Raw genomic sequence first — 26,539 nt, 5'->3', positions numbered from 1 at the left:
GACAACTAGCTCAGGGCAATTATTACTATATCAAGGTCAAAGACAACTACTCCCAGATTTAGATTTGATTGAGTGGTTTGTTACTCGCTAATCTAGACTGGGGTAAGTTTTCATGAGGTAATTAATTCAAAGATAATACTACACGATTAATTCGTGTTCAGATCCATATAATTTTAGGCCTATGGCTCTGCAACTGTTCAGAGCCATATATTGCGGATCCTAGAAAATCGCGTGGGGTGCACATCGGCTATCTTTGTGTCCAACTATGCTTATGTAGAGTAGGCCTATGGAGTCGAGTAATTTGCTTTAAAAATGTATAACCTTCACAAGGCTTTAAATATCGAATATATATATATATAATATCAAAACAATCGATTTGTTTAAAGGTTTTTGTTAAGATAATAACGAAATCATAAAGTTACTGCGAACATGATTTTAAACAACAGTAAAAACAATGCATTAACTATAGAGAATCGCTGTAGGCCTACAAACTAAACGCGCACGCAATTGCTATTTTTGTTGTTTCAAATCATGTTCGCAGTAACTTTATAATTTTATTATTATTTAAAAAAAAAGCTTTAAACAAATTGATTGTTTTTATATTAAATTGGATAGTTAAAGCCCTTAGAACGTTATACATTTTAAAAACAAAAGATTCAACTCCATACTACATAGGAATAGTTGGACACAATGGCTTTAACAATATGGCTCTCTGACAGTTCAGTTCAGAGCCATATAAAGAGTTACGACATTGAAAATTAGAAGCCATTTTTGTGTCAAAGAATTCGCACGCTGAAGGCGCGCGCATCTATTTTGTATAGCGTTTTCCTGTAATTCATGCATTATTTTTAGATTTTTTTGTCTATGAAATAACGCTTATATTCCATTTTTATTTTAGTAATTAATAATGGTATTAATTTGGTAACATATACATATTGTGTCTATAATAACAGAAGAATAAATGCTAGGGCCTACATGCAAGTCAGGATACATCACACACAAATTCACCCCTCTTTTTATACAGTATATGACTCTCTGTGTATTTTTTGACACAAACTTTCAGAGACTCGACGTTCATCATTTCATTTGTAATAATTTGCCTTTATTATTTTAATATTGTTCATACCCTGTTCAATATATTAACAAATATATCCACGACACTTTATTATTTTATTTAGTCATCAAAGCATGCATTATGAATTGAAAATATTACATAATTGTTATTAATAGGACGTAGTTATTATGGGATGTTTCGTTCCAGAATTAAATCAATCAATCGAACTTTATAATGTACTAGCGCACGCGCGCGCAATATTCTTTGCCGCAAGTACTTCTGTACACTGTGCACATCGATATTTCACCATAAAATGTGCAATTACATTTTTTAAATATAAGAAAAAGTTTAAAGTATTTTCTTGCTCCTATACTTTACATGCATTAACGGAGACAAGTTGGACACAAATTGATCTGCATATCACGTGACTATAATCCAATGTCGTAACTCTCCTCTATATATATGGCTCTGGTTCAGTTTACTGCATACTGCCCTCTATAAAAAATAGTAATGTTTTGTTTTTGAGAGCAGCAGTAGCTAGCTGAGCACACTATCTTTGAGATCGACTACTCATGAGACTCCTAGGCCCTAGTTATTCAAGAAGATGGAGCTTGATTAAAGTGTAAGAATCTTAATATTTTTATTCAATATTATATTGTATGCCCTACTAATTATTAAATTTTCAATTCTGTGTAAAATTTATTTGTTAAATCAATTAATAAAAAGCAAAACTTAGGTACTCCACCCATTTTAAACGCTAGGCTAACGTTAATTGCGATCTATTGACGGCAAACCTGAGCTTGTGAATGCCTGGAAATTGGGGAATTGTTTGGAAATGCAACGTTTTTCTATGCCTAACTAAACATTTATGTTTTAGTGGTCAGATTTCCAAACCGATATAGTAGGTGGATCTATACAATATATAATAATTCAGTGCTATATAAAGAGTAACAGCCGATTGATTAGTAATACTAAATATTACTATTATTAGTATTATTGTAAAGTAGTAGCCGTTTTGACGGTGTCAGATGAAATCGGTCGCGCTTGAAATCGGTCGCGTTTGAAATCGGTCGCGATAAAATCAACTTCCGGTATTTTGTATGGCGCGCCGCTAGAGCTGTACCTGTCGCGTTTGAAATCGGTCGCGCTATTTTGTATGGATCGAGCGGGATGCATGCTGAGCGGGATATACATTTTTCGTTTATATAGTTAATTGATATTTTTTAGGAACTAGATTATTTATGTGGATATTTTTTACTTATAAATATTTATTATCAATCATTAAATTAATTTTTTTTTTGTATTTCACAGGTCTTGGAGAAGGACTGTGTCTTTTCAAAATGGCCATTTCTAAACACGTTTAAATATTATATTAGGCATAATGTTATATTAGGCATATAATAATTTACCTAGGACCACAATGGAAATTTAGGACCACAATGGAAATAAGTTTGCCGTCTCGGTACTTTTTTGTGTTTTTATCCTATTGATTTTATATCAGAATAAAGAAATAAAAATAAAAATAAAATACCTCTATTTATATGTACTGTAATTAATATATATTATATAGAGAATATACGTCTGTCATGTCTTTTATTATGCAAACAATTACGTAAAAGAGAACAATTTATTTTAAAACAATAATTGTTACAATATAGCCCGTAAAGCCAGCGTATCCATTTTTATACTTATGCATATATGTGGCAGATTATATCATATCCATGTCGTTAACAACATACTATTCGATCACCTTATTTTTATTTCTATCCGTTATGTAGGATAATATTAAGTATATAATAATTATTGTTGAGGCAAATCACGTGTATATTTTTATTTCTAATGTTTAAAATAGTTTTTAGTAAAATGATCATTATATGCGGATGGTTAAAAGGCGAGTTACTGAAATAAACCCCCGAATAAGCCATATCGACGGAGATGCGCCTTCTATGATAGTGAAGCTGTTTCCTCTAACAATACGTTATTTTGCTGACGGGGTTTCCCCTTTTTAAAAAACACGCACTTGTTAGTGTGTCAACTCATGGACAAAACACGTACGATCGTTGTCCATGGCGAGATAAAGATGACGTCTATTACTAATAACCATACGTTTGAAACGTCTATAGGCCTCCTGCACGTGTTTTTGTGAAACGATTCAATGAGCTATAGATGCTCGACGCGATTATGAGATTATGTTCATTCATTCATTATTAGCCTTTAAAATCGAAATACATTTAAAACATAGGTAACAAAATCAAGACACGTGGAAATCTAAGGAGGCAAGAATAAGCAAAATCAATTAAAGTCGCTGTAGCTAACAGGCTTGCTATATATCCATAATAATTCCGAAAAAAGTACTGTTTCTATAATTTGACAGTATGATTTATATATAATTTACGTAAATACGTCGGCGATACTATAGATTTTAATTTGAATATCTTTTATTTCTTCATTTATAATAATCATTTAATAATAATTAAGTAAGTGCAACTCAGTGTCTCGCATTCATACGCCGTTTAGTAAATCTAGGCCTAAATGTTTAAATATCAGTGCAGATTACCTCTTTGAGAATCGTGTTCACCTTTATCTATCATTGTACATCATAGTCCTACTGTAGGCCGGTAGATTGATTTATAACGGCATATTATCTATATATTTTATTAATATCCTAAAACCATACGTAATTGTTTGCATAATAAAAGACACGACAGACGTATATTCTCTATATAATATATTAATTACAGTACATATAAATAGAGGTAAATTATTATATGCCTAATATAACATTATGCCTAATATAATATTTAAACGTGTTTAGAATTTAGAAATGGCAATTTTGAAAAGACACAGTCCTTCTCCGAGACCTGTGAAATACAAAAAAAAATTAATTGAATGATTGATAATAAATATTACCAAGTAAAAAATATCCACATAAATAATCTAGTTCCTAAAAAATATCAATTAAATCTATATAAACGAAAAATGTATATCCCGCTCTAGCATGCAATAACCGTCAACTAAACTGATTTTGATATATTCCATCTGTTCGTTACAATCGTTGTAGTGCAGCCTATTTTAGACTAAGCATAATAAGTAACATGTGCGTGTTACGATGCGTTACCATAGCCTAACCCGGCACAGTGACGAGTTTAAATCTAGTTTTTTTTTGTGATAGTTTTCATTTATTATTTAAAGATGTATTGTCCCTTGAAAATCATAAATTAAATTAATTTGATAACATTTCGTCTGGAAAATCATCGCGAGCGAAAGTAAACAAAGATTTCAAACCATGAGTATGCATGATGCTAATTAGGATTATTTACAACTCGTCACGGTTGAGAAGGTGTTTCCACACAGATCGCGAGGAAGTTTTATGATTATGCATACAGAGTAGCCAAACAAGCATGTTGCATTATGAGATATGTTTTGATCAAAAACTGGAAGTCAAAGTTATTTTTTGAACAAAAAAAATCTTTTTTCGACTAATTTTTTGTTAAAATGTTAATAATAACTATTATGATACTTCAAAATGACCCACTTTTTTCGAAATATTTTATTTTATGGAATTAGTCAAAGGGACAATACATCTTTAATATTGTAAATTATTTTGTTTAGTCAGCAAAGCATTTATTATGAGTTAAAAAATATTACAATTGCAATTCTTAATTAAAGACGTAACAATGGGATGTTTCTTTCCAAAATCAATCAAACTTTATAATACTACTAGTTCCTCCTATACTTTACATGCATAATGGACACAATTTGCTCTAGTGTACTGTATATCACATTTCTTTGTTGTGTGCGTTATAATCGGAGAAAGCCAAGGTTGCGCTGAATTTTTCTTGATTTAGCCGTTGGATCAGCGCAAATTATATATTCACTTCGGCATTCGCCTAAGCAGTTCCTAGATTACTGTAGATTACATTTATGGCAGAATCTGTTAATACAAATTAAGAAAGATCTGGTTTTTTTGCCTAAATTTTCTTTTGGTTTATTTATTTGTTTACTCTTTCACGATCTATCTAAAGTGGGTGCTCCAAATCACAATATGAAAATATCAATCCGCACGCGATGCATTCTGGAATTTACATAGTGGGCCTCTTAATTTATTAGAATTGATTAATTTGTCCCATTTTTAACGGTTTAAAGAGGAAAAATGATCGCAATAGGTCCATAAAGTATTTATTTTTACAGTACATAAATTGTAGTGGGTCAAAAAACGTAGGTCTATTGGCTTTATCCCCTAGCTCACCTGTCAGTGTCAACATCAGTTAAACTCCTATAAGCTCAGTATGCAGTCTGAAGGTTAAATTTAATACTTAGTAATAATACCTATTCAGTGAAACCTATTCAAATTATTCTTTTCAAATTGGTTATACAAATATAGGCGTTGCTGAAACTCCCTGAATGCATGGTGCGTTTCATTGTATAGGTTTGTGTTGTTTTGTGGCTTTATTTGGAATCTAACTAAAGGAGACACACTTCAATACAAACATTACTTTCATTTCTTTTGTAAAATTATGAATTAAAATTACTAGGTATTTGCTTATTTAACATTTTTACACGTGGCAGTAGTTGGAATAGAATATGCTAGACATTTTTTTTCCAATTAATAAACTTTTAAAACCCAGGACCTAAATATTTAGTATTAAAACTATCAGAAATAGGGACAATATTTTGTTATGATTGGCTCGTGTGTACCAACCCAGGCCATCTTTGGAAGAGTAGAGGGTTGCCGGAGGTGTTTTGTCTCTCGCAGCTGTGGACAGATGAATTACCTCCATTTGATGGCAGCTGTACTGTACTACACGCAAAGGGAGATAAAAGTCTGTGTTATCCAAAGCTGTGTGCAATTCAGCCCAATAGGGTGTGAGTCACAGGTTATTCTCCTACAAACACACACAATGCACTTTTTAGTTAAAAATAATAATCATTAGTGTACCCTAATTTGCTACGTTCTCTTGCAGATAACTCGCCGCGGTCAATAGCCAATTACCCTTCTCAACTTCGATTGAAATTTCCTGCTAGAAGATTGGACACACCCATTGCTCGTTCATGTGGAAAAAACTGGAACACAATGTAAACAGAGGCCAACTTTGTAAATGTAATAATTTCGCCCATCATTGTGTGTTAATTGTAAAGGATCATTGACTCGAGGCCAAACACCAACACTAGGCATAAAAAGGCAGATTTGATACTGTATTAAACCATTAGGATTATACAGGAATAAACTCCTGAACTAAGACAGTTCAAAGCAAAGATATTTTTAGAGCACTTGAGGAAAGAGAGACAACATTACATTTTTTTTAAATTGGATGAAGCAGTTATAAACAAAAAATAAATTAAAGACGGTAACTTCTTAATGTAAACTTGGAACACCTTGTATGTATCCAGTAAATACCACAAAAGTTGTTAAAGCAATATTTTAGAGAAGAAATTGTTAAAAATGCACAGACCACGTTCAGTTCACGAACGGCTGCAGAACAATGTGACAAATCCAGCGTTTGTGTCAAGGGTTCCGCAAGGAAGCACATACACTCCGGCAGATGCCCTCAAGAAAATGGAACTATTGGATCTTGTTGACAACTTAGTAATAAACGAGTTCTTTCAACTTGAAACAGACTTGCCTGTTGAAGACACTGTAAGTTTTTTAGTTTATAAATCAGTAGTGAATAGTACTTTATTGTATAGTCCAATGTTGTAATGTATACAAATATTAAATGTTTATAATGTGAAACAGTAAAAATAATTTCATGAGGTGAAAATATAAAAAATTTTCATCTTTCACCGAATGAAGTTATTTGTACCATTTCACAAATATAAAACATTCATTATTTGTTTTATAACTTAGTAGGTCACAATTTTTTAGATTTTACCTTGACGACCTAACAAAAGAAACTTGTTCTTTCTTATACTGAACTGCACCTACCCACCACATTTTAAAGATTTTACCCAAGTTTCAGCTCAATCGGTGCAATTTGTAAAGTTTATATCGCATGACTTTGGATGGCACCCTCCTTGATATCGGATTCATACTTATCATTATTAATACTTTCCCCAAGTTTTAGCTTGATCGATCTGAGTAATTGTTTAGATTTTACATTTGACCTAATAACTTGTTCTTTCTTTTTACTGAGCTGTACCCACCAAGTTTGAAGACCGTGACTAGTTTCTGAATAAAGCTGGATAGAAAAAGATAGGGCGATTATTATAGTAGATATTTATATAGGCCCTAGTATATTTTATATAAATTTTACAATTTTTTACAGAGAGTGAATGATTTTATAAGTGTTGATGGAGTTGTATTGAATCCGTTCTTTGGAATGGGAATTCCAGACTACAATGCAATTACTCCTCCCAGGCTGGACATTCCAGACTTGCCGTCTAGGAAGTAGGTTATTTATTCATGTATCTACATTTACAGTTACTGCTACAGTATATGAAATACTGTAAGAAAAGAAATATCAACAGCAATTTCTGGTTGTAAAGAAAGAGTTTTTTTATTAAAATGATTTGTAACAATAATACTTTTGTAATATACTGAAATTAAAATAAAGGTGAGTGAATCTTACAAAAGACAGATACTCTGTCCATGCATGGAATTCTTTACTCCATGGTCCATGGCAGCCACCCATATCATCACACTCAAGACATGAGACTGTGAGAGTAAATTTTGTTAGGCTTTCAGTGTAGTAGGATACATACGGCAACATACATGGCTGTACAGTATTGGTCTCATACTGTATGTGTTTGTCTTTTCTCTACAGTATTAGTAATGTATACCATTCTACAGTCAACTCGCTCAATTTTGGATAGTACGTTTTATTTTACATTTTAAAAAAGGAAATAATTTGATATCTTTGGTATTCATAGTCTGGTTCCAGAACTCAATCTGTAAACATGAAATATGTCAATTTTATTTCCAGTTGGGTGGATGAGTTTCCACTTCACAGCGCCGCCTTTGAAGGGAATGTAGAAGCTATAAAACAGATTATTTCAATGGGATACTATGCTGATCAACCGAACCAACACTCATGGGCACCTATCCATTACGCCGTGTTCTATGGCAATACTGAGGCAGTTAAAGCACTTTTGCATTTTGGCAAAGCATCCCCGAATGTAGAGTAAGTTACTGCTATTAATATTATCTATTATCACTACTAATACTATTGTCAGAAATTTACAATTTTGGTGGTTTTATTTGTTATATAGCTTGTATATTTCATTATTCTCAAAAGCTTAGTTCATCAAAAGTAGAGTGGAGTTGTGGCTTGGTGGTTATGATACTTGGCTACCAATTCAAGGTTCATGGGTTCTCTTGTCAATTGTCTTGTCAATTTACAACTCCAGTCCTAAAGACTTGTAATAAGACTTTGTATTGTGCAGCATCTTTTGTGTATGTTTGTCTTGAATGAAACAGAATGAATTTGCTTATGATTATCCTTGGCAATTTGCCTAAATATATAAAACAAAACAAAAGACTTTAGAATTGCAAAATTCTGCCTTTATTTTGTATTCTTTGTGATAATAATTTTCCTTTTGATGGTGTATTCCCATTTTGAAACAAGATTACTGAAATAGAAATTTTTTTTTCTATCATAAAATGCCACCACTATACAAAGTAAAAAAGGTAGTCTCTAACTCTGCAAAAACTGTGTTCTTTCAAGCCTTCTGTCTGCAGGCATCAAGATTGTATATTCCACAAAATTTGATGACATTTTCTCTTTTTAAAGGAATGAAGATGGATCAACTCCTCTACATTTTGCAGCTGACAAAGGTTTCACCGATATTGTCAAAGTGCTTGTTGCACATAAAGACATTGATTTGGTATGTGGACTAACAAAAATATAATGGCAGCCTTGTATGTAGATTTATTACCAACACACTTTTTACAAATTGTAATGTGTATTTCACTCACTGGAAACATTATGATATATTTTGAAAAACTACTGTAGAAAAACATTTTTGTTCTGTTTGTTTACAGACTGCAGTAAATAATGAAAATAGAACAGCATTACGTCAGTGCGAGGATTCAAAGATGAACGATTGGGAAGGAACGATCAAAGTGCTTAAAGAAGCAATGAGAAAGCCGGTAAGTTACATAAAAGTTTATAGGAGCTTTTGATTTGCTATGACCAAAGGTTACAGTTCATTGTGTGCAAGTCCTCAGACATGAGGAGACTAGAGTCAAGTCCACTTGTTATGTTCCTTTTAATAGAGCAAATGTCTCGAAAAGGGGGTTTCAGACACACTTGCCTTTTTTGTATAATTATTTGAGTGAGTCAAATGTAAATGTTGATATTTTTTTCAATAGTTATTCTTTATTCAAGACTCATTGTATTCTTTTTTTAAATAATTGTGCTCAATAGGCTAATTTTTACTATTTAACATATTCTTATTTAAGTTTGCTTCTTAAATAGAGTATTTTTTCTGTTTCATACCTTTAAGTGGCCACTTTTGTTGCTGTTGGTTTTGATGAAATAAAATAAAATAAATAAAATGTTTGACATTGGGTCCTGCATCCTCATTCAATTCCTCAACACAGGTTTGGTTGATTCTAGGTCCAGGAGATGGACAATGACACAATATGTGTTGGTTGATTCTAGGTCCAGGAGCTGGCCAATGACACAATATGTGTTGGTTGATTCTAGGTCCAGGAGATGGACAATGACACAATATGTGTTGGTTGATTCTAGGTCCAGGAGATGGACAATGACACAATATGTGTTGGTTGATTCTAGGTCCAGGAGATGGACAATGACACAATATGTGTTGGTTGATTCTAGGTCCAGGAGATGGACAATGACACAATATGTGTTGGTTGATTCTAGGTCCAGGAGCTGGCTAATGACACAATATGTGTTGGTTGATTCTAGGTCCAGGAGATGGACAATGACACAATATGTGTTGGTTGATTCTAGGTCCAGGAGATGGACAATGACACAATATGTGTTGGTTGATTCTAGGTCCAGGAGCTGGCCAATGACACAATATGTGTTGGTTGATTCTAGGTCCAGGAGATGGCCAATGACACAATATGTGTTGGTTGATTCTAGGTCCAGGAGCTGGCCAATGACACAATATGTGTTGGTTGATTCTAGGTCCAGGAGATGGACAATGACACAATATGTGTTGGTTGATTCTAGGTCCAGGAGATGGACAATGACACAATATGTGTTGGTTGATTCTAGGTCCAGGAGATGGACAATGACACAATATGTGTTGGTTGATTCTAGGTCCAGGAGATGGACAATGACACAATATGTGTTGGTTGATTCTAGGTCCAGGAGATGGACAATGACACAATATGTGTTGGTTGATTCTAGGTCCAGGAGATGGACAATGACACAATATGTGTTGGTTGATTCTAGGTCCAGGAGCTGGCCAATGACACAATATGTGTTGGTTGATTCTAGGTCCAGGAGATGGACAATGACACAATATGTGTTGGTTGATTCTAGGTCCAGGAGATGGACAATGACACAATATGTGTTGGTTGATTCTAGGTCCAGGAGATGGACAATGACACAATATGTGTTGGTTGATTCTAGGTCCAGGAGATGGACAATGACACAATATGTGTTGGTTGATTCTAGGTCCAGGAGCTGGCTAATGACACAATATGTGTTGGTTGATTCTAGGTCCAGGAGATGGACAATGACACAATATGTGTTGGTTGATTCTAGGTCCAGGAGCTGGCCAATGACACAATATGTGTTGGTTGATTCTAGGTCCAGGAGCTGGCCAATGACACAATATGTGTTGGTTGATTCTAGGTCCAGGAGATGGCCAATGACACAATATGTGTTGGTTGATTCTAGGTCCAGGAGCTGGCCAATGACACAATATGTGTTGGTTGATTCTAGGTCCAGGAGCTGGCCAATGACACAATATGTGTTGGTTGATTCTAGGTCCAGGAGATGGACAATGACACAATATGTGTTGGTTGATTCTAGGTCCAGGAGATGGACAATGACACAATATGTGTTGGTTGATTCTAGGTCCAGGAGATGGACAATGACACAATATGTGTTGGTTGATTCTAGGTCCAGGAGATGGACAATGACACAATATGTGTTGGTTGATTCTAGGTCCAGGAGCTGGCTAATGACACAATATGTGTTGGTTGATTCTAGGTCCAAGAGATGGACAATGACACAATATGTGTTGGTTGATTCTAGGTCCAGGAGATGGACAATGACACAATATGTGTTGGTTGATTCTAGGTCCAGGAGATGGACAATGACACAATATGTGTTGGTTGATTCTAGGTCCAGGAGATGGACAATGACACAATATGTGTTGGTCGATTCTAGGTCCAGGAGCTGGCTAATGACACAATATGTGTTGGTTGATTCTAGGTCCAGGAGATGGACAATGACACAATATGTGTTGGTTGATTCTAGGTCCAGGAGCTGGCCAATGACACAATATGTGTTGGTTGATTCTAGGTCCAGGAGCTGGCCAATGACACAATATGTGTTGGTTGATTCTAGGTCCAGGAGCTGGCCAATGACACAATATGTGTTGGTTGATTCTAGGTCCAGGAGATGGCCAATGACACAATATGTGTTGGTTGATTCTAGGTCCAGGAGCTGGCCAATGACACAATATGTGTTGGTTGATTCTAGGTCCAGGAGATGGCCAATGACACAATATGTGTTGGTTGATTCTAGGTCCAGGAGCTGGCCAATGACACAATATGTGTTGGTTGATTCTAGGTTCAGGAGCTGGCCAATGACACAATATGTGTTGGTTGATTCTAGGTTCAGGAGCTGGCTAATGACACAATATGTGTTGGTTGATTCTAGGTTCAGGAGATGGCCAGTGACACAATATGTGTTGGTTGATTCTAGGTCCAGGAGCTGGCCAATGACACAATATGTGTTGGTTGATTCTAGGTCCAGGAGCTGGCCAATGACACAATATGTGTTGGTTGATTCTAGGTCCAGGAGCTGGCCAATGACACAATATGTGTTGGTTGATTCTAGGTCCAGGAGATGGCCAATGACACAATATGTGTTGGTTGATTCTAGGTCCAGGAGCTGGCCAATGACACAATATGTGTTGGTTGATTCTAGGTCCAGGAGCTGGCCAATGACACAATATGTGTTGGTTGATTCTAGGTCCAGGAGATGGACAATGACACAATATGTGTTGGTTGATTCTAGGTCCAGGAGATGGACAATGACACAATATGTGTTGGTTGATTCTAGGTCCAGGAGATGGACAATGACACAATATGTGTTGGTTGATTCTAGGTCCAGGAGATGGACAATGACACAATATGTGTTGGTTGATTCTAGGTCCAGGAGATGGACAATGACACAATATGTGTTGGTTGATTCTAGGTCCAGGAGCTGGCCAATGACACAATATGTGTTGGTTGATTCTAGGTCCAGGAGATGGACAATGACACAATATGTGTTGGTTGATTCTAGGTCCAGGAGATGGACAATGACACAATATGTGTTGGTTGATTCTAGGTCCAGGAGATGGACAATGACACAATATGTGTTGGTTGATTCTAGGTCCAGGAGATGGACAATGACACAATATGTGTTGGTTGATTCTAGGTCCAGGAGCTGGCTAATGACACAATATGTGTTGGTTGATTCTAGGTCCAGGAGATGGACAATGACACAATATGTGTTGGTTGATTCTAGGTCCAGGAGCTGGCCAATGACACAATATGTGTTGGTTGATTCTAGGTCCAGGAGCTGGCCAATGACACAATATGTGTTGGTTGATTCTAGGTCCAGGAGATGGCCAATGACACAATATGTGTTGGTTGATTCTAGGTCCAGGAGCTGGCCAATGACACAATATGTGTTGGTTGATTCTAGGTCCAGGAGCTGGCCAATGACACAATATGTGTTGGTTGATTCTAGGTCCAGGAGATGGACAATGACACAATATGTGTTGGTTGATTCTAGGTCCAGGAGATGGACAATGACACAATATGTGTTGGTTGATTCTAGGTCCAGGAGATGGACAATGACACAATATGTGTTGGTTGATTCTAGGTCCAGGAGATGGACAATGACACAATATGTGTTGGTTGATTCTAGGTCCAGGAGCTGGCTAATGACACAATATGTGTTGGTTGATTCTAGGTCCAAGAGATGGACAATGACACAATATGTGTTGGTTGATTCTAGGTCCAGGAGATGGACAATGACACAATATGTGTTGGTTGATTCTAGGTCCAGGAGATGGACAATGACACAATATGTGTTGGTTGATTCTAGGTCCAGGAGATGGACAATGACACAATATGTGTTGGTCGATTCTAGGTCCAGGAGCTGGCTAATGACACAATATGTGTTGGTTGATTCTAGGTCCAGGAGATGGACAATGACACAATATGTGTTGGTTGATTCTAGGTCCAGGAGCTGGCCAATGACACAATATGTGTTGGTTGATTCTAGGTCCAGGAGCTGGCCAATGACACAATATGTGTTGGTTGATTCTAGGTCCAGGAGCTGGCCAATGACACAATATGTGTTGGTTGATTCTAGGTCCAGGAGATGGCCAATGACACAATATGTGTTGGTTGATTCTAGGTCCAGGAGCTGGCCAATGACACAATATGTGTTGGTTGATTCTAGGTCCAGGAGATGGCCAATGACACAATATGTGTTGGTTGATTCTAGGTCCAGGAGCTGGCCAATGACACAATATGTGTTGGTTGATTCTAGGTTCAGGAGCTGGCCAATGACACAATATGTGTTGGTTGATTCTAGGTTCAGGAGCTGGCTAATGACACAATATGTGTTGGTTGATTCTAGGTTCAGGAGATGGCCAGTGACACAATATGTGTTGGTTGATTCTAGGTCCAGGAGCTGGCCAATGACACAATATGTGTTGGTTGATTCTAGGTCCAGGAGATGGACAATGACACAATATGTGTTGGTTGATTCTAGGTCCAGGAGCTGGCCAATGACACAATATGTGTTGGTTGATTCTAGGTCCAGGAGATGGCCAATGACACAATATGTGTTGGTTGATTCTAGGTCCAGGAGCTGGCCAATGACACAATATGTGTTGGTTGATTCTAGGTCCAGGAGATGGACAATGACACAATATGTGTTGGTTGATTCTAGGTCCAGGAGATGGACAATGACACAATATGTGTTGGTTGATTCTAGGTCCAGGAGATGGACAATGACACAATATGTGTTGGTTGATTCTAGGTCCAGGAGCTGGCTAATGACACAATATGTGTTGGTTGATTCTAGGTCCAGGAGATGGACAATGACACAATATGTGTTGGTTGATTCTAGGTCCAGGAGCTGGCCAATGACACAATATGTGTTGGTTGATTCTAGGTCCAGGAGCTGGCCAATGACACAATATGTGTTGGTTGATTCTAGGTCCAGGAGCTGGCCAATGACACAATATGTGTTGGTTGATTCTAGGTCCAGGAGATGGCCAATGACACAATATGTGTTGGTTGATTCTAGGTCCAGGAGCTGGCCAATGACACAATATGTGTTGGTTGATTCTAGGTCCAGGAGATGGCCAATGACACAATATGTGTTGGTTGATTCTAGGTCCAGGAGCTGGCCAATGACACAATATGTGTTGGTTGATTCTAGGTTCAGGAGCTGGCCAATGACACAATATGTGTTGGTTGATTCTAGGTTCAGGAGCTGGCTAATGACACAATATGTGTTGGTTGATTCTAGGTTCAGGAGATGGCCAATGACACAATATGTGTTGGTTGATTCTAGGTCCAGGAGCTGGCCAATGACACAATATGTGTTGGTTGATTCTAGGTCCAGGAGATGGACAATGACACAATATGTGTTGGTTGATTCTAGGTCCAGGAGCTGGCCAATGACACAATATGTGTTGGTTGATTCTAGGTCCAGGAGATGGCCAATGACACAATATGTGTTGGTTGATTCTAGGTCCAGGAGCTGGCCAATGACACAATATGTGTTGGTTGATTCTAGGTCCAGGAGATGGCCAATGACACAATATGTGTTGGTTGATTCTAGGTCCAGGAGCTGGCCAATGACACAATATGTGTTGGTTGATTCTAGGTCCAGGAGCTGGCCAATGACACAATATGTGTTGGTTGATTCTAGGTCCAGGAGCTGGCCAATGACACAATATGTGTTGGTTGATTCTAGGTCCAGGAGCTGGCCAATGACACAATATGTGTTGGTTGATTCTAGGTCCAGGAGATGGACAATGACACAATATGTGTTGGTCCTAGGTTATTGCAAATCTGAAATTAGAAATATGTTAGAATGACACCTGGAAAATGAAGAAATCCTTTTAATAAAGGTGTTGTTATTATTATTGTTATTATTGTACAGAGGCTGAGGGAGTAGGTCAAATGTACAGAGGGGGTAGGTCAAATGTACAGAGGGAGTAGGTCAAATGTACAGAGGGAGTAGGTCAAATGTACAGAGGGAGTAGGTCAAATGTACAGAGGGAGTAGGTCAAATGTACAGAGGGAGTAGGTCAAATGTACAGAGGGAGTAGGTCAAATGTACAGAGGGAGTGGGTCAAATGTACAAAGGGAGTAGGTCAAATGTACAGAAGGAGTAGGTCAAATGTACAGAGGGAGTAGGTCAAATGTGCAGAAGTAGTAAGTCAAATGTACAAAGGGAGTAGGTCAAATGTACAGAGGCAGTAAGTCAAATGTACAGAGGGAGTAGGTCAAATGTACAGAGGCAGTAGGTCAAATGTACAAAGGGAGTAGGTCAAATGTACAGAGGCAGTAGGTCAAATGTACAGAGGCAGTAGGTCAAATGTACAGAGGCAGTAGGTCAAATGTACAGAGGGAGTAGGTCAAATTTACAGAGGGAGTAGGTCAAATGTACAGAGGCAGTAAGTCAAATGTACAGAGGGAGTTGGTCAAATGTAAAGAGGCAGTAAGTCAAATGTCCAAAGGGAGTAGGTCAAATGTACAGAGGCAGTAAGTCAAATGTCCAAAGGGAGTAGGTCAAATGTACAGAGGCAGTAGGTCAAATGTACAAAGGGAGTAGGTCAAATGTACAGAGGCAGTAGGTCAAATGTACAAAGGGAGTAGGTCAAATGTACAGAGGCAGTAAGTCAAATGTACAGAGGGAGTAGGTCAAATTTACAGAGGCAGTAAGTCAAATGTACAGAGGGAGTTGGTCAAATGTAAAGAGGCAGTAAGTCAAATGTCCAAAGGGAGTAGGTCAAATGTACAGAGGCAGTAAGTCAAATGTACAGAAGGAGTAGGTCAAATTTACAGAAAGAGTAGGACAAATGGTGTACATGTCAAATGTACAAATGGTGTATGTCAAATGTACAAATGGTGTATGTTAAATGTATGGGTATTAGTTATTCTGTTTTTATTACTTCACAGCCAATTAAAGTGGATGTACATCTAATGGACTTAGATGGATCACATGTTGTTTTGGATGTTGTTGCTGGTAGCAATACTTCTGTTGCTCAATTACTTAAAGTGAGTTATCTACATATTTTACTATTTAGTTTCTTCTAAAATCAGTGGAAGGAATGTGGTAATTGTTCATATACCAGATGTATTAACAAATCTCTACCCTGTGTTCTGAATGAACATGTTACTTATTTTACACCATCTTTTCTGAATAGTTAGGGTACACAAAATGGCAGTTCGGTCCAGTACAGTATGTAGTGAGTTTTGTTTTGGCCGAATGAAAACTTTGAAATTGACCAAATATAGGCCTGATAATTACTTAAACAGTGTATACAAATGTGCAGATTAAATTTGTCTACTAGTCCAAAACGAAAGCTAGCTATTTTATAAGCTTAGACTAAAAACTTTTAGGAAAATTCTGTAAACAACATGTAAATTGGTTGGTTGGTGTGTAGTGTATGCAACATTTATTTCAACTATATTTTCTTAACTTTTCAGCAATTGGAACTTCCTAAGGGTTGTCACCATGTATTTGCAATATGGATAGCTTCACAAAGTCTACGTAAGTTTGACCTTTTTAAATTACAATGTGTTTATTTGTGAAAGAAAATGTAGGCTTAGTATAAAGTCAGGTAATCTAGTTAGTCAGTTATGTAAACCAGTTAGTCAGTCAGGTAAACTGGTTAGTCAGTTCAACTAGTTAATCAGGTAAACCCTATTAGTTAGTCAGGTAAACCAGTTAGTCAGTCAGGTAAACTATCAATAAACAAATAATAAAAATTAAAAAACAGTTTGTATTCTTCTTAATTATTACCCAGTTACAGTATAGGATTGTAAACTAAGCTAAAGGTATTGTACAGTGGCTCAGTTTTGTAACCATGATAAATTGAATGGTACTGAACCAATAGTAAAAGATTAATAATATGTACATTCAAATTTATCTTTATGATATAGATCTTCAAATGAGACCAGAGCATAAACCGATTCTTCACATTCGACAGTGGGATGCAATAGTTAGACAACTTACAAATTATAACCCGGATACTGAGCGACCCGTCCTCTACTTAAGAAGAGATGCTCTTCTTACACTCAATGATGAAAGATTGGTAAGATGAAGACATTTGGAACTTATGGAATGAAACTTAAAAAGTCACGTGACTTGATCTTGAAAAGTGCTCATCAGATAAAGTACTCACTTCAGAAATTTAAAACTCTTTCACAATATGTTTTTGTCCGTGTTCAGGAAGATACAATTACAGTAGAACATTATGAATTACATAGTTTTTGACTTTTTTCATGACAGATAAAAGACCCACAAGCAATAAAGATGTTATTTGATGAATGCTTATTAAATATTCTCAAAGCAATGTATCCATGTTCTGACAATGATGCTGTACTATTAGCTGGCATATACATGCAGGTATAGTTTTCTTGTAAGATTAATGATATCTAAAATTAAATAAAGGTTTCCCTCCAGTTAAAGAATCCATCCACTGTACCATGGCCCAGATGATCTATCACCTACCATTTAGCTGCTTCTTCCAATTTATCTCTAAATAGGAAATAAAGACAACTTCTAGTGCCGGTCATTGATTAGAGGGATTCTAATTAGAGACCAACACTACCCAAAGACCACTAAAACAAAACCCTGGTCCCAAAAGTGGTCTTTAATAGGAGTCGATTGACTGATGAGCTAAGACAAGAGTACTTCACACCACAACTGTAATATTGTGTAGGTTCAAAGTACTCCTCAACCATAGTACTTAAAACTGGAGTTGAAAAAAAACTGTTAACTGTTTGTTTTTATCATTTCAGATTGTTTATGGTGATCATGATCCAAAGAAACACAAAGTAGGATTTTTAAAGTAAGTTCTCAATATTGTCTTGATTGTTTAAATTGTAAATTTGCGTTTAAATTGTAAATACACCTGTAATTTATTAGCTTTATCGACAACATAAATATAGGAAAATTAGCACCCCTGATTTATTATACAGTAATTCTATATACTGTACATGTTTAACAAGTTTATTCTTATAATTATATATATAAGTGTGTTCACCTTTTCCCTCTAATATTATAGACAAGTTCTATTTCCTCTGAAATATGATGTAAGAAGCATTTTTGGGTAGAAGCTGGGATCCACTTGATTTAGGATATTTCGACCTCGCTGATTACGAATATGGCGGATCCCAAGCGAAATTCGGCCATCTAAGCCCTTAATTTGCATAATTAAAAATGGCGGCCATTTTTTATAATTACCCTATATCTCGAGAACCACTAGTCACAGATAATTAATTTTGGTGTCAAAATGTTTTAAATATATGTTTTTATATTCACTTTAATGACACATTTTCTCAAAAAATGGATGCAAGTCTTATTTCTGACATTTTGACCTTTGACCTTGATTTATCGTATCTCAGTAACCAATAATCGGAGAGACACGAAATAGGGCTCAAATTGTTCAGAAACTATACATTCTTATTTATTATAATGAAATGTTTTTACAAAAAATGGCCGATTCTACAACTATTGACCTTTGAACTATTAGTCAAATATAATAATATAATAATAATATAACTTTGAAAATTGTGGTCTTATGAATTTTTTTTTTCTTTTTAAATTGTTTAAAACATGTGTGTTTCTATACAGTCTAATGGCACATTTTGTACAAGAATGGCCGATAGTATGGTTATTGACCTTTAAACTACAGCATAGGCCTACTGTATACTGAATATAATATAATTGCATAACTATGAAATTATTTATACTCAATAATAATTAGTAAAATTATAAAATTCACTGCCATCAAATATGATGTGTTATGATTTATATAGATTAAAAAAAAATTGAACACGCAAGTTACATTTGTTGAAATTTGAAATTACCTGCCATCAATATGATGGAGTATGATTATAGATTTTTAAAAATGTGAACATGTCAGCTACATTTGGAAATTACCTGCCATCAATATGATGGATTATGATTATAGATTTAAAAAAGAATTTGAACACATAAGCTACATTTGAAAATTACCTGCCATCAATATGATGGATTATGATTATAGATTTAAAAAAGGATTTGAACACGTCAGCTACATTTGGAAATTACCTGCCATCAATATGATGGATTATGATTGTATAGTACCTGCCATCAATATGATGGATTATGATTGTATAGGTTTGAAAGAAAAGTGAACACGTAAGCTACATTTGGAATGAACATGTTAAGGGCATCAGTTTTGATCATTCATGCAAATGTTTCCGTCATCTTTAGCGTTGTTACAGTAGCATATTAAAGCTGTACATGGTAGTTTTGACTTTTTGCACCTACATCTATATGGTTATGCATCGTGTATTGCATCAACAATAAATCATCTCTAACGAAGCAGTAGGAATAGCTCCATTTTTCAGAAGCACTGGTTGAAGTTTACCATTAGATAGCTCCCAACCAAAATATGTTGGTGATGGCAAATGCTGGATTGGCGATACAGCTTTTGGAAGTGTGCTCTTTTTATATGCTGGTGCACTGCATCGCTTGTTGGAGATAATGCCTCTGGTTTTTTGTTTTTTTTAACATGGCATGCCTAACTTAAAACTGTCGATAAAGGACACCACCAGACAAAGATGAACCAAAACACAGAGACCAATTCGTCGAATTATAGAAAGTGGTGAAATACCGCTGCCAAATTGCTGGTCAAACTTGTTGGCATTACAAGATAATAATGCAGATCTGACACGATTTCTATCAGAGGAGTTGATTCGTCAAGCTCCTGTAGACAAAGAAATTGTCACAGCTGGTGGATTTATGAAAGAATCAGTTGTTAAATCATCAAAATTGTACACGAATACGTTGTCTCTGGTCAGACCATGAAGAATAGGACACGAGACTTGTCATGCTGCCAATGTCCGATACGACACAGTTGTAGTTGCTTCTAGGGATACAGACGTACGTACTAGTGATTCTAGTGTCTCACTACCAAAGCATGGTATCCAAATGGATGATGATAGGGACATCCAAAAAAAGAAAGTATCTATAAAAGACATTTTTCAAGCCTTGCCCGAGGGTTCTGCAAAAGCACTGATTCCATTCCACACTATTAGTGGATGCGATACTACCTCATATCCAGGGAAGAGTTAAATTATATTAATACATACATACAGTAATTTAACTCTTCACTGCTCATATCTAAGTGGTCACTCAAAGGCATCGGCATGGGAAGTATTAAAAAAAGGTATGAACTAATTAAAGACCTGGGAGAAAACCTATCAGTGACCAAGTTATTATGAAATCGGAAAGATTCATTTGCTACGTTTACGGTGTTGGTCAAGTTAAAAGTACCAATAAAGTTAGGCTTTAAAAAAAAAAAGGCATTACCTCCAACAAGCGATGCAGTGCACCAACATATAAAAAGAGCACACTTCCAAGCACTCGTATGGAAAAAAGCTGTATCGCCAATCCAGCATTTGCCATCACCAACATATTCTGGTTGGGAGCTATCTAATGGTAAACTTCAACCAGTGCTTCTGAAAAATGAAGCTATTCCTACTGCTTCGTTAGAGATGATTTATTGTGGATGCAAGACACGATACATAACCAATAAATGTAGGTGCAAGAAGTCAAAACTACCATGTACAGCTTTATGCCGCTGTAACAACGCTAAAGATGACGGAAACCTTTGCATGAATGATCTTAACTGATGCCCTTAACATGTTCATTCCAAATGTAGCTTACGTACGTGTTCACATTTTCTTTTAAATCTATACAATCATAATCCATCATATTGATGGCAAGTAATTTTCAAATGTAGCTTACGTGTTCAAATTCTTTTTTAAATCTATAATCATAATCCATCATATTGATGGCAGGTACTATACAATCATAATCCATCATATTGATGGCAGGTAATTTCCAAATTTCCAAATGCAGCTGACGTGTTCAAATTCTTTTTTAAATCTATAATCATAATCCATCATATTGATGGCAGGTAATTTTCAAATGTAGCTTACGTGTTCAAATTCTTTTTAAAATCTATAATCATAATCCATCATATTGATGGCAGGTAATTTCCCAATTTCCAAATGTAGCTGACGTGTTCAAATTCTTTTTTAATTCTATAATCATAATCCATAATATTGATGGCAGGTAATTTTCTAATGTAGCTTACGTGTTCAAATTCTTATTTAAATCTATAATCATAATCCATCATATTGATGGCAGGTAATTTCCAAATGTAGCTGACATGTTCACATTTTAGAAAATCTATAAGCACACTCCATCATATTGATGGCAGGTAATTTCAAATTTCAAATTTCAAAAAATGTAACTTGCGTATTCAAATTCCTTTTTAAATCTATATAAATAATAACACATCATATTTGATGGCAGTGAATTTTATAATTTTACTAATTGTTATTGTGTATAAATAATTTCATAGTTATGCAATTATATTATATTTAGTATACAGTAGGCCTATGCTGTAGTTAAAAGGTCAATAACCATACTATCGGCCATTCTTGTACAAAATATTCCATTAGAATGGATAGAAACACGTCACATGTTTTAAACAATTTAAAAAGAAAAAAAAATTCATAAGACCACAATTTTCAAAGTTATATTATTATTATATTTGACTAATAGTTCAAAGGTCAATAGTTGTAGAATCGGCCATTTTTTGTAAAAACATTTCATTATAATAAATATGAATGTATAGTTTCTGAACAATTTGAGCCCTATTTCGTGTCTCTCCGATTATTGGTTACTGAGATACGATAAATCAAGGTCAAAGGTCAAAATGTCAGAAATACAACTTGCATCAATTTTTTGAGAAAAAGTGTCATTAAAGTGAATATAAAAACATATATTTAAAACATTTTGACACCAAAATTAATTATCTGTGACTAGTGGTTCTCGAGATATAGGGTAATTATAAAAAATGGCCGCCATTTTTAATTATGCAAATTAAGGGCTTAGATGGCCGAATTTCGCTTGGGATCCGCCATATTCGTAATCAGCGAGGTCGAAATATCCTAAATCAAGTGGATCCCAGCTTCTACCCAAAAATGCTTCTTGATTCGTTTTCTAGGCCGTTTTTTGAGAAATGGAACCTGTCTATTATTACTTGCATGAATACTGGAAATGCATTGCGAGGCAAAAGCAGTAGTTCAATATGATTATCATTTAAGAAACCTTTATATTTCTTTTTCCTCAGCAATATAAACTTAAGGCATTTTATACCAGGGGTTAAGTTAGAAGCTAAGGCCCCAGCAACTAAAACTTCCAACTGGGCTCAAAGAATTTCAACAGAACACAAGAACATTACAAGTAAAGGAGTGAGAGATATCATGGTGAGTGTCTAATGCATGCAAGTTCAATAACATTTATTGAGAAGCTTTTGATTTACTATGACTGACCATCTTACTAGGTCATGGCAATCATGTCATTAGTCAATGCCTGGACATAGAAAGCATCAAAATATGTGTTGAGATAGGGAGTGATGAAACATGTCTCAATATCCCTGTAAGCGCACAATGAATTAGTTTGAAAGTTAGTTGAAATAGTTTATCTCATCTTTACCCTAGAAAATAAGTGGAATTAAAATGCAAAATAAGTGTAATTAAAATGCAAAATAAAACAAAGAAATGAAAATGTGGAAAACACTTAATAATTGAAATTAAAAATGATTTATTTAAAATAACTGAATATGGTTATTGATTGGTCTGAACTTTCTGTAATTCATCTCATTTGCATGAAGTAAAGTTGAAATTTCAATTTAAACACTGTGAGAATGTACTCACTGCAAGTTGTTTGACCAATCATGATGCGATGGATCATCTGAACTGTCGCTTGTGATTGGTCAACTCAATTGCATTGCGTCCAATTCAAAACAAACTTTAATACTGAAAATGAAAGATTTCAAGGCATTCTTATTAATAATGTATTGGTTTTTTTTTTGCAGAAACTTCAATTAATGTACCTTGAAAAATGTAGATCATTTGTAATCTATGGATCAGCATTCTTCTTTGGATTTGCTCAAATGGGTGCATCTCGTACTGGGGGGACACAGCGACCCCCAGTTGCAGTGTTTGTAGGTACCAATTGTAGAGGCATTCATGTCATCAATGCAATCAGCAAGGTTTGTATAAAATATCAAGTTTTTCTCCTGTTTTCCTCACTCACTTATTAAATCATCTATTTTCTGGGTTTCAAGGGTGGTCAATTATATAGGCCTGAAGCCCCCTGTTGTTTACGCCTATCTCTATTTCGAGCATTGTATCTTTATGTGTCTTTGATTCTGCACGGCTCCAGGTAAGAACAACCATGTGTTGATCTGGGCCTCCGTGGTTAAATAAAGTTGTTGTATTTGAAATTAAGGAACATCTGGATCTGGACTAAAAAGTGAATTGTTTTTTGTTCATGGTGGCCATTCCAGTAAAGACTCGGCAAAACACCTTGTACAGTACATGTACAAACTAAACAATATTTTGTTAAAATATACCTACTTGAGAGTTGTAATTAAATTTTTACCTTCTCATTTTAGGTTTTACTATCAAGTTGTCCATATGAGCAAGCCAGCTCATGGAACTGTTCATCTGATATGAAGTCATTCCATCTTAAGTATCGTGATAGCTCTGGTAGCCATTCACTCATTGTGAAGACTAAACAGGTAAGAAGCTCTGACTTCCAGAATAAGCCAATTTAAAATATTATAATTCTTGGAATAATGGCACTATAGCTTGGTGCTTTATATTTGTTCACCAAATCTCAGGGCCTAGTTCAAATCCTTGTTTAAATCCCAATCTGTGCATATTTTTCCATCAACTTCTTATTACTTTATTGTTTTGTAATGAGTCTTTTCTTATTTTGAATTTCTCTATCCTTTTTATCAACTTTGTAAAATAAATATTTTTGTTTTCTAGACTTTTCTATCCTGAATAATACAATTTATTATTATAATAATAATAATAGCAACGCTATTTTTCATGTACTTATTATTTTTTTCAGGCTGCCATAATCTGCAATCTTGCTAACAAACTCTCTGGAAGGTTTAAAACGGATGAACAGTCGACTAATCTCCCTCACAGAGGTCACACATCTTTTAGAAAATAACAAGTTTGGGAAAAGGGACAAATTTCTCTAGAAAATCAATAGTACATTTTATACATAAATGAATAATGATTTATTTAAAAATCATTGAATGGATGGACAAAAAATATTCTTATTATTATTTAACTTGATTCTAATCAGAGACCAGTTACTAGAATTCACTCAAGTGGTTTAATTGAAGGTATAAACTTAGCTTTCTAGGGTTTTTGGAGGATTTTCAAAAACATTTTTATTTCATTCCTACAAAACATGCACTGAAGCTTGGTTCGCACTATACGCAACACAAGGACATAAACACATTGTGTCGAAGCAGAAAACCTAAGCTTATGCATCACAAGTGGGAACCGCTGACACAAGAATGATGCAGTAAACGTATATTGAACACTGTTTTCTACCAGGTTACTGATTAGCAGCTATTAAGTTATATGTGTAGTTGCTTGTACTCTCATTAAGAATTCAATTTAAACTAGACATGAACTCATCACTTTGACAAGTTAGTTATCCACACAACAATTACTAAATGCGGATAAGTAATTTAAAAAAAAGAGAGATATCCGCAAAGTTCGGATATCTACTGAAACATGTTGGCTTATATATGTTTCCAATGAAATAATGATGAAGAGTGCTCTTTAGGATCACTTTGGCAATCTAAAGAAACTGAATATTACCAGTTACATTATAATGAAAATAACATCTATACCACATGAATAGATCTACCATAAATTACAGTAGTTGTATTTCATTTAAATATCATGTAATTCTCAAATGATAACATTTTTTTTTTAAATCTTGTTTTTTAGTAAATTACATTTTTAATACAAAAAGAGATTAATGAAAGATACAATTTGTATAATAATAGAAAGTTTATTTATCTCTGTGTATATAAATATTGTACATATATATTAAATGGAAATGTGATACGAAACTGAATACTTGTCCAATGTTTAATTTTTAGGTCGTATAAATGGAAACCCGTCCTGGTTCCCGTCCTTACCAGTGAAATTTAAATTCTCCGATATTTTATTTTTTATTTAATCTTATTTATAGAGGGTGACCATAAACTGCATATGCTGACAATCAAGGGGCCATATTACATTATACAATATTACTATTATTATAGCGGCCTAAATGTGTCCATGTCATTGATTGGTTAATTTTAACGTAGCGTCATTAGGTATTCAGGAAACTTCAACCAATCACATAGCAAGACACAATTTACTGCAAAGATTCACTAATTCATAATGAAAACATTTCTTCTGGTTTCGATTCGTATAATAATATAAGTAGTTCTTTGATAGTAAACCAATAAAACTTACGTTGGCAAGACAGTTTCGTCTAGCTGTCAGCTTGACTTCTTCAGTTGCTATGATGCGTTATGGCGCCGATTGGTCTCCTTTCCAGCCACTAGATGATTTTGTTGTGTAGCCTAGGGGACCAGTCGTCGTCAGAAGCTGATCGTAAATGTGAGATAGTTGGTGCGCGCCTTCGTCTCTATTCATCTTTGTATTTTTATTTTGCTTTCTTATGCTGATGCTTTCTTTAATTTTACGTTTAAGCCAAACTTGTTCTTTGTGTAGTACCTCTATCTTATCCCAGTTAGGTATGTGGTTGTGTGTGGTCATATGGTCCGTGATTGCTGATTTATGTAAAATGGAGGACGAAACTTTCCGTGATGCACGCGTCTGCATGTTCTGTGTGTTTTCCTCAACATCTTTCTTGTGCTCTTTAATTCTGGTTTTGAGTGCCCTACCCGTTTCCCCAATATACACCATCTCACAGTTGGTGCACCCCACTTTGTAGACGACACCACAGGAATCCTCTTTGCATGCTTTATCTTTCGGTCGGACGATTAAGTTTTTAATTTTGTTAGATGGTTTAAAGTATGTTCGTATGTTATATTTTTTAAATGTTCTCTTGATTTTCTCTGACAGGCCTTGAATATATGGGAAGTTAGATATACAATTGAACATAAGGGACAAAAAGAATACAGATGGTTTGC

At 35.3% G+C, this 26,539-nt stretch overlaps 1 protein-coding gene across 1 annotated transcript; it reads left to right on the top strand.

Moving 5' to 3' along the window:
• Positions 1-1,604: 1,604 nt before the first annotated feature.
• On the top strand, positions 1,605-25,461 carry LOC140039803 (krev interaction trapped protein 1-like). The gene is made up of 15 exons (XM_072085401.1): positions 1,605-1,676; positions 6,019-6,692; positions 7,321-7,442; positions 7,978-8,175; positions 8,785-8,878; positions 9,036-9,143; positions 16,404-16,502; positions 16,935-16,998; positions 17,391-17,542; positions 17,740-17,856; positions 18,252-18,301; positions 22,646-22,781; positions 23,393-23,569; positions 23,975-24,100; positions 24,439-25,461. The coding sequence occupies exons 2-15, from the start codon at positions 6,498-6,500 to the stop codon at positions 24,541-24,543; spliced, it is 1,743 nt and encodes a 580-aa protein (XP_071941502.1). The 5' UTR covers positions 1,605-1,676; positions 6,019-6,497; the 3' UTR covers positions 24,544-25,461.
• Positions 25,462-26,539: the final 1,078 nt, after the last annotated feature.

Source organism: Antedon mediterranea, chromosome 2 (genome assembly GCF_964355755.1).
Source record: "Antedon mediterranea chromosome 2, ecAntMedi1.1, whole genome shotgun sequence".
NCBI lineage: Eukaryota > Metazoa > Echinodermata > Crinoidea > Comatulida > Antedonidae > Antedon > Antedon mediterranea.
This window is presented reverse-complemented; position numbering and strand designations above follow the sequence as displayed.

Bases quoted from the DNA above. Each gene is read 5' to 3' on its own strand.
- LOC140039803 (XM_072085401.1), top strand. From the start codon at position 6,498: ATGCACAGACCACGTTCAGTTCACGAACGGCTGCAGAACAATGTGACA. The intron at 8,176-8,784 runs GTAAGTTACTGC...CTCTTTTTAAAG, and splicing joins AAAGCATCCCCGAATGTAGA to GAATGAAGATGGATCAACTC. The intron at 8,879-9,035 runs GTATGTGGACTA...GTTTGTTTACAG, and splicing joins CACATAAAGACATTGATTTG to ACTGCAGTAAATAATGAAAA.